Source organism: Rhinolophus ferrumequinum, chromosome 20 (genome assembly GCF_004115265.2).
Source record: "Rhinolophus ferrumequinum isolate MPI-CBG mRhiFer1 chromosome 20, mRhiFer1_v1.p, whole genome shotgun sequence".
Lineage (NCBI taxonomy): Eukaryota > Metazoa > Chordata > Mammalia > Chiroptera > Rhinolophidae > Rhinolophus > Rhinolophus ferrumequinum.
In genome coordinates, this window is record NC_046303.1 from 10,481,277 (window position 1) to 10,500,167 (window position 18,891).

At 36.1% G+C, this 18,891-nt stretch overlaps 1 protein-coding gene across 1 annotated transcript in view; it reads right to left on the bottom strand.

The window, feature by feature from the left end:
* AVL9 (AVL9 cell migration associated) overlaps positions 1 to 18,891 on the bottom strand; it is a 40,312-nt gene that overhangs the window by 11,424 nt on the left and 9,997 nt on the right. The window contains exons 4-12 of the mRNA XM_033088320.1: positions 18,001 to 18,072; positions 15,170 to 15,259; positions 14,366 to 14,432; positions 13,171 to 13,211; positions 12,384 to 12,422; positions 8,541 to 8,610; positions 7,687 to 8,225; positions 1,911 to 2,045; positions 527 to 746 (exon numbers count right to left, since the gene is read on the bottom strand). Of these exons, the coding sequence (XP_032944211.1) occupies positions 527 to 746; positions 1,911 to 2,045; positions 7,687 to 8,225; positions 8,541 to 8,610; positions 12,384 to 12,422; positions 13,171 to 13,211; positions 14,366 to 14,432; positions 15,170 to 15,259; positions 18,001 to 18,072 (1,273 nt within the window). The remainder of the gene's footprint in view (positions 1 to 526; positions 747 to 1,910; positions 2,046 to 7,686; positions 8,226 to 8,540; positions 8,611 to 12,383; positions 12,423 to 13,170; positions 13,212 to 14,365; positions 14,433 to 15,169; positions 15,260 to 18,000; positions 18,073 to 18,891) is intronic.

Sequence of the window (18,891 nt, forward strand, 5' to 3'; positions counted from 1 at the left end):
TTACCCGCTCCCTTTTAATTATTTAATACGAATAACATTTCTTAGAATGAGGAATAAATTTGAAGGTCAATCACTCAGAATGTGATTTCCAATAATTTCCAGTTTGCATATTTCTCTTTTCTCCCTTTATATGTCTTAAAAACATGTAAGCAGTGTTTATAAATAGTCCCTGATACTGAGATACCCTTCCACATGGTAGAATACCTAGCACCCATATAAAAGTGACAAAGATCTGCATTTATTGTCTTGATAGATGTTTATGTTTCTATTATAAAAAAGATCTAGGTTTCGTGAACATGTCCAACGGGAACCATTTTTGTAAAAGGGCGACCACAAATACCACAAAACTAAAGTCCAAAAATATGCATAGAAAAAGGTGTGGAAGGATATGAAGTACTCAAAATGCTACCAGTAGTTACCTCTGCATGAGGGAGTAACATAATTTTTCGGTGATGAAAATGTGTTTCTTATGTAATTCAAAACATCGTCGTTGTTACCAAAGGAAAAAGCGCTGTATGCTCCTTACCTAAGTGCAGTGTGGCTGCCAGCAGCGCGTGGATGTAGACTGCAAACTGGGCTCGGATCCATTCGTCACCTCCCTCCCAGCCCGTGCCATCCAGGAAGACATCGTCCCGGTTCTCCGTCACGTGCCTCACCAGGTAATCTGCGAACCTGAGGTCTGCAGTGGTAGGGTGAAGCAACTTCCTGAGTTCTGGGTCATGGATCTGGATCAGAGCTTCTTCTACCTAGAGGGTACCCAGGTACAAGTCAGAGGCTGGGCATTCATGCGGATATCCATGCCACACTTTATAGAGCAACTACTGGGAAGTTGCAGCTGGAAATAAAAAAATATGAACGACAGTATTCTCAAATGATGAGTCTAAGAAAGAGACAGGTTCTTACACTGAAGTTGTTATCTGTCTATAGTTTTAAAAACTGCTCATTTTCTAGCTTTAGGAACGATGTTAAATATTGAGTTTTGAATTATAAAAGTAATTCACATTGATTGTAAATATAGAGATGTATAGTATCATTTTCATCACACAACCGGAAATGACTACAATTAATAAGTACAATTTCTAAAAATGTTTCCTTTGAGTGCAGATACTTTGCAATATTTTTATTATGTAACATTTGATATACAAAGAAATATATGTAACTTTCAGATTAGTTTTGAATCATAACAATAAAACAAATGCCCATGAACCCGCCTACTTGAGAACTAGAGTATAACCAACAACGCTGACACAACTCTGTGGTCTTCCCATCTGTATCCTTCCGCCTTGGACGGTATGTATCTATTTTCCTTCCTCAAAATTGGAATCGTAATACATACAGCTTTGAACCTCATATTTTTCATTTGTATGTTATAGACATTTCCCAGGAAGTATGTCTTGGTGCTGTATGTTAGAAAGTACAAAAAACCTTCGGGTTGATTTGATTTCCTTTCTTATTAAAATTACTTCAACTGTTAAGTTGAACAAACGATTTAAAATTCTTATATATAGATGGCAAGATGTCATATGTTATCTCTGCTTCTTTCCCCTTGATATCATAAGCTTATTAAGTAGGCTAGAAGTATTTAAATCATTTAAACAATAAACACATTTGAATTGTCAGATTGTGGTAGGACCAGACTGTCCAGATGGGAGTCCTGGCTCACCCACTATACTTGCTGTTTGATCTCTCAGTTCCTTAGTCAACACGGCTCTAAAAGAGCGGCAGTAACACCACCTATTGCACAGGTTATGAGAACTAGATCAGTTCGTACACCTAAGGCGCTTAGAACGCCGGGCACAGGAAGCAATTATTATCGCTACTAGTGTAATGAGTATGCCCTCGTAATTCCATTTAAGAAAGGAAAACAGGGACCAGCAGTGTCGAGGACACACACTCACACATAAACCTACTTCCACAATGGCATCACTGAGGTGTTTCTGTTGTCGAAAAAGGATGTTAGTAGCTCCAGCAACAAATCCCCGAACGGTGACGTCAGAGAGAAGATGATGCTGCTGCAAGGCCATATAAGGCAAACACAGATACCCCTACACGTCACAAGAATAATAGAGAAGAGAATGTTAGAACAGCAAGGGAACAAAGAGCTAACAGCAGAAAAGAAACCCCCTGATTTTCTCCCACCTCCTTGCCACCCCTCACGCAGCTGATCTGTCCAAGGTTTGACTCACTACAATAATATTCCTGGGGAACCTCAGGTCTTGACTGCAGCACGTCAGTCAATAGCTAACCTTTTCCGCGCCTGGGCAGCTTGGCAAGGTCTGCTATGAAGGCTGTCTCATTGCAGCACTTTTTTCTTGGTTCTACCTGAAAGCTCCCAAGGTGACTAAGGAACTGGACTTTTTCATTTAGGAAATGAAGTACTAAGCCCATTAAGTAGTATGTTGTTTAGCAGAAAGCTGTTCATCCAGGAAAATTTTGAAACACACACACAGGCACACACCACCAATGTACTATTATGAGAAACACAAAGGAATGCACAGCATTTGTTTTTATTGTCCTCTTGTTAAAAATCACGCAAAAGAAATACTTCAAGGTATCTGTTCCTAAGTGTTTAAAGTAAAAATGACAGCGGCAGTAGCATATTTAATAAATTTCCATTAGAATTGTATTTGATAACACCATTAGAGTTGAATTGCCAAACCACAGCAGGCAGTTACGTGTACAAAAGGCAGTGTGTTTCTGAATAAAGGTGTTAATGCTGGAACGATGCACCGAAGGAGGAAATGGAATTGCTGCTGAAAGCTTCTGAATGAAGACAGGTTTTTCACAAGGGGCACAACCTGTCTATGAAGCCAGGAGGGTGCTGAACACCTGCACTTGTTTTCAATCTCCAGGTCTATGACATTTCATCACTTTGTACAAAGCACTGAACTCTTGTCATCTGGATGTCTTGTTTACACCATGAGGTGAGTCTCTGAGGGCAGGATCTCTCCCTTTTGTTACTTCATCTTCTTCATTGCATCTAGGATGTACCCTGTACCATGTTTCCCTGAAAATAAGACCAGTCTTATATTAAGTTTTGCTCCAAAAGACACATTAGGGCTTATGCTCAGGGGATGTCACCCTGAAAAATCATGCCCGGGGTTATTTTCCGGTTAGGTCTTATTTTCGGGGAAACATGGTACCTTGTACCTAACAGGTGGTTGTTTAAACATTTAACATGGGAGAGACTTCCAAAAGTTGGAATATAGGCCTAGCAACTTGGTTTTATTCTTATTCTTGACAATGTCTTCCTTTGCTCAATAAAACGCTAACAGAAGCAGCAAAAAGAAATCCATGTCTGTGCGTAAGAGCTTCTCAGTGCAGTGCGTCTCAATCACGCCCTCTTGTGACTAAAGGCTGAAAAGACGCCACTCATTCAGAATCACGCAGTCAAAACAGCTGGTTAAGGCTCCCAGTTAACGCTTTATTTTGTCCCCAAGTACCTGTTTCTAAACATTAGTATTACAATATTGAATGCACTTTCACACTTGACGTAGACCCCAGGATATCCACTTCCCCAATAGAATTGAGAATCCCTGACAAAGGCATTCTCAGAACCGCCAATTATTACAAAAGATTTCATTACAAAATAGCAATAAGATAATTTAATTGCTCACAGTATTACATTCCTAACTGATCCTGTTAGTTTATTGTCAACAATGGAATCTTGTCTACGTCTACAAAATCATGAATACTCAGAAGTGTTTTTAAAAATCAATAGTTCAAAGCTTTTTAACAGTGTGAAAAACTGCTTTTCTTAAAAAGTTATACATAGACATACTCTTTGACCCAGCATTCCACTTCTTGTAATTTATCCTACAGATACACCTGCTCATGTGTGAGGTTTGTAAAAAGGTATTTATTACATCATTGTTTATTATAGCAAAAGCCTGGAATCCTAACTATTCGTGAGCAGGGAACCCCATACACGTTCATCTATACAATTCATCTATACAAACCCTCCAGCGATAAAGAGTGAAGTTCATCTCCAAGGAATATTTTGTAAAAAAGAATAAGGGGAATAAAAACAGGTTTAGCTTGCTACCATTTGTGTAAAAAGTAAGGGGAAAAATATCTAAGCATTTATTTATGCATAAAATACTCCCAGATGGAAACAAAAGACATTGATCATGTTGGTTGCCACTGGAGAGGATAAATGAGTCCCAGGGGAATGAATGAAGGAGACTTTTTATTACAGACGCTTTGGAACCATTTGAATACACTGAACCATGTGAAAGTATTACATATTTATAAAGTTATTTAAACCAGCAGTTCAAAATAGCCTTAAAATTTTGTCATCATTAGTTTTAATGATCAGTTTAACCTAAATCTCTTAAAAGGCCTTAACGTAGAGTGGCAAGGGCAAGGGTCCTTTCATACCTTTTATACCCCACTTTCCATTTTTCTAGGGTACGTTAACTTCCAAATTTGGAGCTGCAATATATAATGGTAAAAAGAAAAGTGAGGAGATATCTGTAAACCCATGTTCACAGCAGCATTATTCACAACAGCCAAACCGTGGGAGCAACCCAAAGGACCACTGAAGGATGAAGGGATAACGGAAGTGTGGCAAATACATACAAGGAAGGAAACCCTGTCATACGCTACTACAAGGATAAACCTTGAGGACATTATGTTAAGTGAAATAGACCAATCACAAAAAGATCAATTCTGTATGATTCCACTTCTATAAGGTATTTGAAGTAGTCAAATTCATAGAAACAGAAAGAATAGTGGTTGCCAGGGGTTGGGATGAGGAGAGAATGGGGAGTTGTCATTTAATGGTTATAGAGTTTCAGTTTTGCAAGATGAAGACATTCTGGAGATCTGTAGCATAACAATATATATAAAAATTAAAACTACCAAACTATACACTAAAAAATGGTAAAGAGGGTAAACTCTGTTATATGTTTGTTTTTTTTAACCACAATTAATAAACAAATTTAAAAAAACCCACACCTCAGCTTGGTAAATCTGGCAGAACTACTGTGAGCTGGTCTGCGAAAGCATAGTATGCCTTCTCTCTTGCGACTTGGAAAGAAAGGGCCACAATACGATCAGGACCAAATGTCATTGTCTCATCTCACCTCTGTTCAGGGACGATAAGCATGTTCATTAATTGAAAGCCTCCATCTTATATGGATGTCAGTTCTCTCCAAAATTTATCTAGAATTTGAAGGTAATCCCTATCAAAATCACAACCTGTGTGAGTGAGAACATAAGTTGATCCTGAAATTCCTGTGGAAATGCAAAAGGCTAAGAAACTCCTAACGAATAATAACAAGAGGGGAAGACTTTTCTCTGCCTGACATGAGGTGCAAGGTAATTAACACAATGTGGGACTGCCCAGGGGATAGACAAACACACCAATGGAACAACGACAGAGTCCAAAAACTAACTCCTTTCCTCAATCATACACAAAAATCAATTCCAGGTACTTAAAAAACAAACAAAATGTGAAAGTCAAAACCATAAAGTTTTAAAAGATAATTTAGAGGATTATTTTTCTGGCCTTAAGGTAGGGGAGGATTTCTTAAATAAGACCCCCAAAGTAGTAGCCATAAAATAAGAAATTCATAAATAGAAAAGGTACCTAGAATATATAAAGTCTCACAAATCAGTGACAACAAGTGAGGCACTCTAGAAGCTTTGAACTAACTCTACACAAAGGGAAATCCAAATGGTTAATAAGAACTGGAAGAGATGTTTAACCTTAACAGTGGTTACTGAAAAATAGGCAAACTTAGAGCTACAAGATACCGTCAGATTGGCTAAATATGAGTCTGACAATATCAAGTGTGGATGAAAACACGGAGCAATGGGAATTCCTATGCGCTGTTGTGGGAATCAAAGTTGTCAGAACTGCTTCAGAAACCCTGAAAGTTGCCTCCAGTACCATCTCCTCCCTCGGTACCCCAGTTTCTTCTTTACACTTCCTAAATCAGCTTTCAGGAAAGGTTCAAGCATATTTTAAAATCTGCTGTCTGCAGCATTTACATAGTAAGCCTAATACCTAAGACTGATGTGAAAGGTATCGTTTTTAGGCAATTTCAAATACCAGAGAGACAGGAAAGCTGAGGATTCTCTTCCAGACATAATTGTTTTATTATGTAGAAATTTGTTTCCATTTATTCATATGCTGAGTCAGGAGACCGGTCAGCTTATTATTATATTCTCTTCAAAGCTCGATATCCTACTTCAGCAATATTCTCTAGGCATCCATGCTTCTCTCTGGTTATTTTTGAAATTACTTTTCGAGATGTTTGCTAACCTAATTCCCTCTGCACAAGCGTTTTAAGATCTTCAAGAGAAAAAGAGCCCAAAGACCATTCACGTTTAGGAATAGTTCATATTCCAAAGTTACTGACATGAAAGAATCAGCACTTGTATTTAAAAATGTGATTAAACAACAAATTTGATTTTAATCAGTATGTAACAAAACATAAAACCAAAAAGAAAAATGTTTCATTTATCATAATGATGGTGGTTAACCCATCATATATGCAGTACTGGTATAATGCACATAAATAGAATATGCAGTCAAACATGGTTAACTGACAGCACATACAATGTATGTTTACAATGCTTTGTTTAAATCAGCAACCTCACAGACAAATCCCTCCGCAGTTAATCTCCCTCTCGATAGCTCCACAATGATAGAAATACGAAATGGGTGGGTAAAGCTGCAAGGTAAAAGCACAGGCAGTCATGACACCCACATGTGAGTTCAGAAGACCCACAGTTCGTGGCTATTAACTATACCCAGTCGTTTGACAGCTGTGATTTATCTCACATTCCTAAACCCCAGTTTAAACCCCAGCATTAGTTCAGTCATGAAACCAATTAAGATAATTTGCAGAGATATAGCTGTCTTTCATTGTAAGATCATGATGCAAGAATTTAGAGCCTAGTACAGTGCCACTGGCACAAAGGAAGGCAATAAATACTGTTGACTAAGGAATTAAATGGAATTTCTTTTTTTCTGCTCCATTTTTGAAACATAATTTAGAATGGCAAAAATAAATAAATAAAAGTAGCTTTTCCTGAATAGGATGAAAAAAACAAAAATTCCAAATAACATAGCTTCTATAATCTTAATGTATTACTGACATTAAGAAATGAAATCCTAGGACATAAGATCCTGAACCAAAGATTCAATTTGATTTCCTATGTTATGTTTAAGTTATTTAAAAAATTACAAATACATTTTCAATGGTTTTTCATAAAAAGATTTAGAAATTTTTTAGGGCAAGTTAACCAAAGCACTATATTATATGTACGAGATGTACTAATATTTTAGTTAGCCATCTAAGCATTTTTTCCTCATAAAGTCATAGCTTTGGAATTGGAATATTTTAATATATATTCATTAAGTGTAATCAAGACTGTCTGGACTTTCTCAATTCATTTTTTTTTCAAAGGTAAACCTGAATGATTAAAAACAGACCCAATTCAGTGATGGCTAACCTCTTATCTACTAAGCTTGCAAACTTTTCCCAATCAAACGCCTCTGAATTAATTCCCTATAGCTTTATGGTCACAAATGCCACAGCACTATCCATTTGGTATGTATTTTAGTTTTCAAGGAAACTCTTCAGGCCTGAAAATGTGTTCAGCGCTCAAAGTTAAATTCTGAAAGGATTGTGTCAGATTCTTTAAGGGCCTCAGAAAGGACATGAAGTTTACCTTTGTGAAGATGGCCAAGGGCATGCCATACTGGTCCTCTTCCAAACCGGAAATCAACCCTGGTACCAGGACCGCCTGGCCCACGTGAGCTTGAGGTTGTACAGTAATCGGAGGACTCTCTGAGGGCACCGACTCCTTTGGAAATGAGTTTGTCTGTTCTGGCCCCCCCTGCTCCCTTTCTTTCAAGGTGAGATCCTCTAAAATACTAGGATCCAAGGTCTCCCAGTCACTTTCTGAAGACTCTGGAGATGGACGAGAAGGAGGTTTCAAATATTGATTGGCATCACCAAGTTCCTGTCCTTTGTTGCTGTCATCTTGTACTTGGAACAAAGGTCCTTCAGTTTTGATGGCAGTGTCTCCGTCACGGTTTCCTGTCATAATTTTCTTGACAGTTTCCGAGTTGGTGTTTGGAAAGTTGGGGGTAGACACAGAAGCAAAATCACGTGCAGGGGGATTACTTTCTTGAAGCCCAGCATCGTCAGACATACTCTTTCGGGGTCTGTACTGAGAACAGTCACTGAGACCGTGCTCAATCATGCCTAAAACATAAAACATTGGAGAACAACAGCTTGGCTTATAATAAGGTGAAAGAAAATAAGAGTTGTATATTCTGTTCTAAATAGAACTCTCCTTAAAAATTTGAATAAACTATGCTTGTACACATTCTAATAATAATAATTAAAAAAAACACACAAGAAAAATCTCAGATAAAAGAAACCAATTGCCAAAATGAAAATGTCATATTAAAATAGAAATGTTAACCCTAATGAGTTTATCCTCGAAAACTTTTTATCATTGTAAGTTTTGCTACAAAAGCTAAACAAAAGAAAGAGTAGATACTACTACCTTCTTACCTGGAAAAAGGGATAACACGGTCATCAGGGCACCCACCAATTTATTCACTGGAGAAATATAAAAGAGAACCTGAAATGGATTCAATCAAAATCAAATTAGAAAACCTGAGTCCACAATGATACTTAGGAAAAAAAAAAAAAAAGCAGGTGGAAAGAGAGGGGAATCTCTTTTTTACAGAAGAATAACAGCTAATAAGTATAGAATTAATAGCAGAATTAGAAAACCACCAAACATCCACTGTGATTCAGGTAAAAATTACCAATGGATGCTAAAACTATTATGAAAGATTGTTAGGCAACACGATATTCATATACATTCAAATTTATCACCCCACAGATTACCTATTAATTGCAAAGGGAAAAAACAAGTACCTTAATATGAAGAAATCTGGCAACCACCACATTAATCAAATGATCAAACTTCACATCACCAATAACAGTACAAACAGTTTTGGGCCTCCTGATGTGATGCCCTGAGGACGTACCACCACCTCAATAGTATTCTTGCCAAAAAAGTTAAATCTGAAACTAGCCACAAGGAAACAGTCAGACAAATCTAACTTTATAATGCAACTACTCTGTACTCTTAAAACAAAAAAAAAAAGTCAATGTCATGAAAAACAAAAATAAACAAAAAAAGAGTGAGGTGGTAGACTAGTTTCAGAGTAAAAGAAAGCTCACAATGCAATACATGATCCTTGGTTCCCAGATTGAAAAACACCAGCTTATAGAGCATCATTATGACATCTGGGGAAACTTTTAAACGGACTGTATGCTAGAAATCACTTATTGTATCATGTTAAGCTTCTTAAATGTGAAAATGGTATTCTGGCTATATAGGAATATATCCTTATTCTTAAGAAATATATGCTAAAGTATTTAGGGATGAAGTACTATGTTTATCTACAAATTGCTTTAAAATTATGATTCAGGGGGGAAAACGTGAACCTATATAGTATAAAGCAATATAATGCAAAAGTGGCAAAAGTTTTCTATGTTTGACATTTTTCATAATAAAAATTGAGACAAAAATCAGAATTCAGTTAGATACTGCACTAAAACTACCATGGGCAATAATTATATTAGTTGAAAAAACAAGCAAGCTTAGGTGAGTTTTTTCCCCCCCTTTTTAAACAATTGACTCATTTAGTGACACTAAACTGCTAACAGCACGGCACCCATCGTCTGTCTCCTTGTACATTAGTCTTATTTAAGGAGTAGCTTGCAAGTACAGAGAACCCAAGTATTGCATAAAAGGATGTCCTTATTTTATCAAATCAATATAAAAAGAATGTAACTGTGATTTGCCACATTAGATAAAGTTTACTTGATCATAAATGCCACTGCATGTACCTAGATTAAAGTATTCTTTGGAAAACTTTCGTTTCAGACATGAATATCCCTGTGTGTTCCAGGTTGCAATGTAAAACATTTTTTATTGTGGGTTTCAATAAAACAATTTGAAATGTACACTCGACAACAAAAAAAACACCAAACAGCCTGATTAAAAAATAGGCAAAAGACCTGAACAGAAATTTCTCCAAGAAAAATATATAAATAGCCAACAAGCACATGAAAAGGTGCTCAAATATTACCAATCATTAGGAAAATGCAAACCAAAACCAGGAAACACTGCCTCATCTATTAGGACGGCTACTATCAAGATCCAGAAAATAATAAGTGTTGATGAAGATGTGGAGAAATCGGAACCCTTGTGCACTGTTGGTGGGATGGTAAAGTGGTGCAGCCACCATGGAAAACAACATGGGGTTCTTCAAAAATGTTTAAATGGAATTACCATATGACCCAGCAGTACCACTTCTGGGTATATATGCAAAAGAACTGAAAGCAGGGTCTTGAAGAGATATATATACACCCATGTTCATAGCAGCATTATTCATGAGCAGAAAGGTGGGAGCAACCCAAGTGTCCATCGACAAATGCATGGGTAAGCAAAATATGGTATGTACAAACCATGGAATATAATTCAGGCTTGAAAAGGAAGTAAATTCTGACATATGCCACAACATGGATGAACCAAGTGAAATAAGCCAGTCACAAAAAGACAAATACAGTATGATTCCACTTATATGAGGAACCTAGAGTAGCCAAAGTCATAAAGACAGTAAGTAAAAGGGTGGTTGCCAGGAGCTGGGGAGAGGGAGAATGGGGAGTTATTGTTCAACGGGTACAGAGTTTTAGCTTTGCACAGTGCAGACAGTTTTGTGGATGGATGGTGATGGCAGCACAACAGTGTGAATGTACTTGACATCACTAAACTGTACACTTAAAAATGATGAAGATGGTAGATTATGTTATGTGTATTTTACATCAAAAACTTTTTTTTAAAAGGTTGACCAGTGCACTAGTATATGTTAGATTCATTCTTTTTTGTTTTTAATTTATTTTCTTGTTAGAAGAAGGAATACATGTTCATTACGGAAAACTAGAATACAGAAAAGTATTTCCTTCTTAAAACTATAATTTATGTTCTCACCAACCTATTAATGTCTTTCCCTTCCGGTCTCTTTTCGATAAATATATATTTATTTATAAAGTTGGGATCATGGGCTTGATATGTAGTTGGACAAACTTTTTCACTTAATATGTCATGACACATCTTTCCAACAACTAAACATCTCAAAATCTTCTTTGTTGTTTGGAAGTATATACAATATACAAGATAAATCATTACTTATTCACTGATAATTCATTATTAAAAATGATTCTGTGATAGAATCTCTTAGACAGAGCTTTGTGTCCAACTCAGATTAATTCTGGAAAATGAATCTCAAAGGGGAGAATTTCTGAGCCAAAGGAATAAATATTTTTAAGGTAATGAGTCATACTGGATATTGTGAATGGTTGACTCTTCAATATCCATTCCAACCATATTCCACCAAGCACAGTAATATGGTACATAAAACTGGCCCCAGATACAAAAATGCCTCTTTATTAGTCTAAACCAGAGGTCAGTAAACTTTTTCTAAAAAGGGTCAGATAGTTAAGTATTTTTCCTTTGCTGGCTTGTGGTTTCTGTTACACTACTCAACTCTGCCACTGTAGTGCAAAAGTAGTCATAAATAATAAGTGGATGAATGGGTGTAACCATGTTACAATAAAACTTTATTTACAAAAATAGCTCGGTGGGCCAAATTTGGTCCAGGGGCCTAGTTAGCAGACCCTTGGTCTAAAATCCCCGATACAAATCTTTGGTCTAAAATCATGGCAGTCCCATCCCTATGTACTAGGGGAGTGGCCTAGAACCCAAGTGTAAACCAATCAGTACAGGCATTTCTTTGGCAACAATTACTGGTTCCAGGTATGCACATGGCCTCAGAGGCCCCAAACAAATTGAAGAGAAAAATTCTTATTAAATGGTTTGGGAAGAGGTACTGTCTCTGCCACCAGTTATAACTGAGAACAGCTACTGTTGACAGCTATCCTACACTATGAGGGAAACCAGGCTTAGGACAAAGCCAGGCTACGGACAGTAAAGCAAAGAGATGGAACAAAATCTAGGTTCTTAATTATACTGTTGAACCATTCAGTCAACCAATCCTGAAGTCTGAAGTGAGCCAATACATTTCCTTATTATTTAAATCAGTTTAAATTGCATTTTCTGTTACCTATATCAAAACCATTCTGATAACTGAATGCTGTCAAACCGCCCCCAGAAAGATTGCATGAATATTTACTTCTATGACAGTGAACAAGAATGTGTGCTTCAGCTCACCACAATTTGATAGGCAAAAAAATTAATTTATAGTGTATCATTAGCTTTAATTTTATATAGTATTTATGAAATGTCAATGTTAAATATTGCATCACTTCAAATCTCACCTTTTTTTCAAGAAGAATTAGTTTAAACAGAATTAAGACCTGTAGAAAAAAAAAGGAAAATTATATTAAAACAAGAAACACAAGCCTATTTATTTGCCTTTCCCCCCTTCAAACATATCCATATATCATTTAATCAATAATATTAAATAACTGCTTTAAAAATACACTGAAAATTATGAACGTGTACTGAGAAATTATATATTATCTGTGTCCTCTAAAAAATGTGAGAACCACTTAACTCTCTAACAAAATGTGCTTTTTGGAAGGAGTTGTGCCATTTTTGTTTGAAATATCGCCAAGCTCCTTAAAGGGCAGGAACTATTCATTTATTTCTGAATATGTCCAGAGCATGCGCATAGCAGATACTCAGTTTACTGCTTATTAAATGAATGATGAATGCATATGCTTTAGTAATAAAGATGAGAAGGCATAAGTATAAATATTTTACTGGAAAATGTTCCACTCACAGAGCAGCACATAAAATATTCTGCAAGATCACAACATGTTTCTTTCCACTCTTAATTTCAGGATACCTGAAATTACAAAGTCAACAGAAAAAAGTATCCTATCCTGCACAAAAATAAACAAGCGGTATTTGTAATCTTTAAGAAATTTCTACCACACAAGCACTACCAACACTTTTGACTCTGGATCTTCCTTCTGAGAGCTCTTAGAAGAACTAAAACATGGTTACACCATAATCTGCATTTGACCACGCTGCACACGGAATGTGCCCAGTTAAAGGAACACAACTTTAGGACATCATAAATTAAATAAGGTTTCATACCTTGTGTTGAAAATGAAGCACAAGATCTCGAGGAGACAGACCTACAATGGTAACGAAAAAGCTAATCTGTAAGTACAACCTACTATTTTTGTCCAAGAAAGTTTTTCCCCCCTCAAAGGAAAAGCAGGTAAAAAAAGCAGGAATATGCAAATATTAAAATATTTATGTAGTATTTGATTATGTACACATGTACTCAGAATTTATCAAATTACAATTAATAGTCAAAGACAGCATTGTCCAGTAAAATTTTCTGTGATGGAAACATCCTAAATCTGTGCTGTCCAATACAGTAGCCATGTGCCCACTGAACACTCGAAATGTGGCAAGTGTGACTGACAAACTAACTTTTAAATTTTGTTTAATTTTTATTAATTCAAATCTAAATGTAAGTGATTATATGTGACTAGTGGCTACTGCTTTGGACAATGCAGCTCTGACACCTCCCTATTTTACAAACATCTTACAAATTATACAAACTTAGAAATTACGAAGCTTATACTGGAGTGGCAGTCAATCATTTAAATGTGGTTTTTGGTCACTGCACTCCTTAGGCTATTATTTCTGAATCACAGTCTTCTCTGATCATTAGCCATAGGACAAGAGAAAATAATTTAGAGAAACATATGTCCTCAGCGTAGGAGGCTGTAACCAGTTTAGGTCGCACACAGGATTGCAAAAGCGGGCTATCAGCTTGCCTAATTCATGCTAAAATCGGAACTGAGTCAGCATAAGCCACCATGGGATTAAAACTTTGTTTTAATCATGAAAAGGATATGTATTGTGTACCTGGACACCAAGGGGTTTTTTGGATTGTCAAAATAATATAAATTCAACAGAACCCCAAACTTGAAAAATCTTAGACTAGAAAAGAGTTAAGCAGATCTCTCTCTTGCTCTCCCTCTCTGTTACGAGGGAACTGTTAGCGTAAGGAAAAAACAAAACTTCCGTTATCACTCTGAAAAGCAGAATTGCCTTACACCGTAATAACTGTGACTACTACTGGCACAGTATGTTATAACCTTTGTCAACATAAATACTGGCTAATAGGATATTTAAGAAAGCAGCAGGATCAAATGATGAAAAATTTGATCCCATGTAGAAATGTAATTCTGCTCATAAAGCGTTACATGCAATTCTGTGTGCCAAACAAAAAGAAATGAGGGCATTTCTTTGGAGTTGTATAAAAGCTACTTACCAAGATATACTTGGGATCCTTCTAATGAAGTTCCTCCCAGGGAACTATTCATATGTTCATAAAGCTCCTATAAAATATAGATTCAGTTTAGATATTTTACTATCATTGTAGACATTGAATATGATGATCAGGAAAAAAATGGTTCTAATTGAGGCAGTTTGTCTTGCCAGGCCCTAAATTTAGAAACAATCCAGGTCTCTCTGAAACCTTGCCAGTTGTCAGCACTCCATCCGTCTCTTCTACATTTTGGTCCTTGATGCACTCACATGGTGGTATGGATTCCTGGGATAAATTCCCTCTACTTCTTGCTAAATATCTAGCTGTCCTACTCTCACTAGAGTCCAGGAGAGATTCCTGTTTTATACATTCATGGCAGCCTTGAGAAAAACATGTTATCCATCTGCAGTAAAACAGCCATGTAGTTTTTCTGGTTTTTTTTTTTTTTTTGCTATGAGTGTTAGGAACCAGAAGCCTGATATGTAAACATAGTGTGCAGTGTATTAAGAAGATAAGCAAATTTAGACAAGCCATGCCATAGCAAAAAGGCTCTTATCTATTAATAGAAACGTTTATGTTAGTTATAGTCATTTGCAGTCATTATTTCCTAATAAAAGACAGTTTGGTTAAATGTAATAAAGTACGAACTGTACATTTTGGGCAGATCCCTGGCTCTTTGATGTTATTTTCAAAGAATGTCTTTCTTAAGCTCATAAATAATTATCTTTCACCGCATTACTGATGAGATTTACTTGTTTCATGAATCTGTCATCAGCCAAACACATCTATAGAGGGGTATAAAATTACCTTTAGAATGGAAATTTGGGAAAAATCCTTCTCTTCAAAATAAGCATGTGTAATGAGTTGGAGTTTTGCTTGAAGTAAGCCATAGAGAGGCTTAAAGAAAAAAGAGAAATTACCATTAGTTTGATAATAGTAACAAATACCCCACAACCTCTTTTAACTGGAAGAGAACAGGAAGAAAAAAGTAACTCAACTTTAGTATCTTATTATCCACAGCTGAAAGCCATTAAGTCACTTGTTCTAGCTCTCTGGCTGCAGCTGAAAAGTGCCTGGCACACACAGAGTAAGTGGCTGAGAGGCGGGCACAGACCTGGGTCTTTTCCATCACTCAGCTGCATGACTCTGGGCACTTTACCTCTCCTTTCATACACACCTGCTTGCTGATGTGAACATGGGTGTATGAAAACAAAGGACGTCTTGCAGAGTTGTTTTCAGAATGAAATGGCACAGAGAAAAGCACTTAGAGTATCCAGCACACAGAAAGCACCTAAACATTAGCTGTGATTATCACAATTTAAAACCTATTCTAATTCTGCACATTGTCCTACTGGCTTGTGGAGACATTTAATCCTTATAGCAGTTGGTTCTTAGATCTAGTTCAACATTCATAATCAAACTTAAGTTCATTTCCCTTTTTTGTCCTCCATGGAGGCTTTGAACAATCATTCTGTGCCCTCTATCATAATATTCTTTTGTATACTTGAACAAAGTTATTACTTAGTTCTTATTTTTCCTTTTTAAGACCCTCTTCTACCATTTCCATCCTTTTATTCTTAGTCTTCTTTTATAGATGTTTTCTGATTTCTATGTTGTTTTTAATATGCAGAGACCAATGCCGTATATACAGAGGGCGCCACATTTTAAGAGGGTATACACATTTTAAGAAAGGAAAAAAACTATTAAAATTGTAATACTCAATATATACTGATAACAAAAGATGAATACAAGTCACGTTTGACTTCTGAAATTACAAGAGGTGCTCGAAGTGGTAACCATCAGTGTCCAGATACTTCTGATTATGGCAAACTATTGCTTAAGCATAGATAACATCTCTTAAAATGTATCTACATTTTTTGGCACCCCCAGTATATTCTAATTAGTTAAAGCAAGCAATACTGGGATTATTTTTTTCCCCAATATTCCTGTTCATATATCATTATTACCATCTATGTACAAAATCAGTATATTTGAATAGACTACAATGCACTATGAACCACCAAACCTTTTTGTGTGAGCTAGCTTTCCCTATTCCCTATGATAAATCCAGGTAAAACTGAATGTTCACCCTAATTTTATCACTTAGTAGTTACATGTCTATGAAAGTTCAGACAGTTTTTCTCTGAAATGTGTTTGTCAAATGAGAACAGTAAATACTTCTATCTCACTGCTATCATGAGGATTATAATGACAATTATATCTAAAAAGTGTCTGGTACAGAATTCATACCTGACATACAGGCACTCGATATACAGCATTTATTATTGTTGAGATTTACTTGTTTACTCTAAAAAGCAGAATTGTTTTTCCTCAGTAAACCTTCCAACATGTTGTATTGGCTTTAATATCTAGGACTCCTATGCTTTCTTTTCTTTGGTCATCTGGCCCAGTATAAAAAAAGTAACTCACTGATATATATTTTTCAGGTTACCCTTCTAGAAACTGAACAGGGATCAGATTAGCAATCTACCAATTTTCTAATATTGGGGTCCTTTGTAACCCTGCCTTTTCTAAAAGACTATTCTCGCCCTATGTTTAAAATTACTATCTTGGAAGAAATATCCTGATCCTCAAAATCTTATTATTAAGGCCAGCAGTATTAAATTATTATTATTTAGGATTTTGTATATTTTTTTTAAGCTTTGTAATAAAAGCCAAATAAATCCTATTTTGCAAAACTCGACTTATATTAAGCAAACTATGTTTAACTTGTCTCTGGATATATGAAATTTGACACTTGCAGAAGAAATCATTAAAACCTAAATATATTTGGTGACTAGGCTAATGAAAGTCTGAATTTTGGTTTAGGTTAACTGCAGAAACATTTGTATTCACTAATCATATAGATCTATGGTACTTAATATGCTGGATATCTGGGTTTTTCCCCACAAGGGGATTTGGAGTACTATATACTACATGTAGAATTAGGCATTTGGTATTACTGGTAAAGGTGTTATTATCTTATTAGTAATAAAAATGGAACATCACAAATGATTTAATGAAGAGAGCTATGAAAAATAAGAAATGTTATATATTTCTTTTTTAAAATAAAGTTAAAATGACTATATGCTTGCATCTGATCAACTTATTTGTAGAAGAAACAACTTTAAAGTATTATGATAGTACACTTGATTATGTCACTTCCTTCCCTAGGACATTTTAAGTTTCTAAAGATCAAGTTAAGGCTTTCGTAATTTTTTCAATGTAAAAGAGTCAAGTCATGCACTTCTTCTATTATCATCAATAAAATCTGAATATAATCACAATATTTTGAATTTCAGTAAAATATTATTTATCCGAAGTCTTGAAAACAAACCCAAAAATGGATAAATGAAATTTATGAACTACCTCATTTTGGTCAAGTGTCAACCTCCTTTCTCAAAACCTATCTATTACATGTCCTTCCTCTTATCTAGTTTTGAGTAGAGGAGCAAATGAGAGTAAAACTGCTGGAAGGCAAAGAGAAAAAGGAGCTGCGAAAGCATAAATAATGAGCCATCGGTGAATTTTAATATATTGTTTTCATAAATCTCTCCTTATTCTGATAATGCCTTACCCTCAAATAATTCTGCCATGAATGTTTAACAAATGCATGAATGTGTTATGTGGTCTCTTACCAGCTTGCTTAGAACACAGACACTTTTCTGAACAGTCTCTCTGGTGACGTCTGCTTGCCGTACTTTCAATGCCTATTACAAACAAATAGGCAGTATTAGAAATATTTACAAATCATTCTTTTTCAACATAAATATAGCACTTAGACAGAAAATATTTCTTGCGTTTAGTTAATTAAATTCAAAAAGTATTTACTGACAAGCTCAGAACATACTTATTGAATGAATAAGTGTCAGTCGGCCAGGGCACTGTGTGCTGGAATCTGGGAGGCAGTGGAATAGAACAGCCAGAGACAATCTCTACTATGGAGGAATTGACAGTCTGATGGAGAATGTGTGAGTTGTCACACTCATAATACACAGCAACCACCTTGGCTCTGCTTTCAGAGACCATTGCTTCTGGTGAGGAAATAGTGTAAGAGGTGACAAAACGGCTTGTTTCTCCAGAGATGAAGAACTGTCAGCAATTGTTAAATTAAGGTGGTTGTTCTATGCTACCTGGAGTCTATCCTGGCAGAGCTGTATTGTAGCCCAGCCCTGAGCCGTAACTCATGCCTCCGTGATTCTGTAGCTGACCATGTGAGATTTCTACAGTTCTCTGCTAATAGAAACAAGTCTTGATTTGATCAGCTTCAGTTAAGGAAGTATGACTGCGCCCCTTCCAGTGTATTACCTGACATCTCCTTCGAGCTGTCTTTAGGACCAACGGGCCTCAGTGTCTTCAACTGACTGATGACTGACGACTAGTCATTAAATTAAGTCAAGAGCAGAGCCTTTCCTCCATCTGTTTTCTACCTCTTTGCCTTGACTGGATTCATTCATCAGATCTCACCTTGTTCAAAAGGAATTAAAGTCTTTCTCCTACCATGTTTCCCCAGTAAAGAAGCCGCAGCA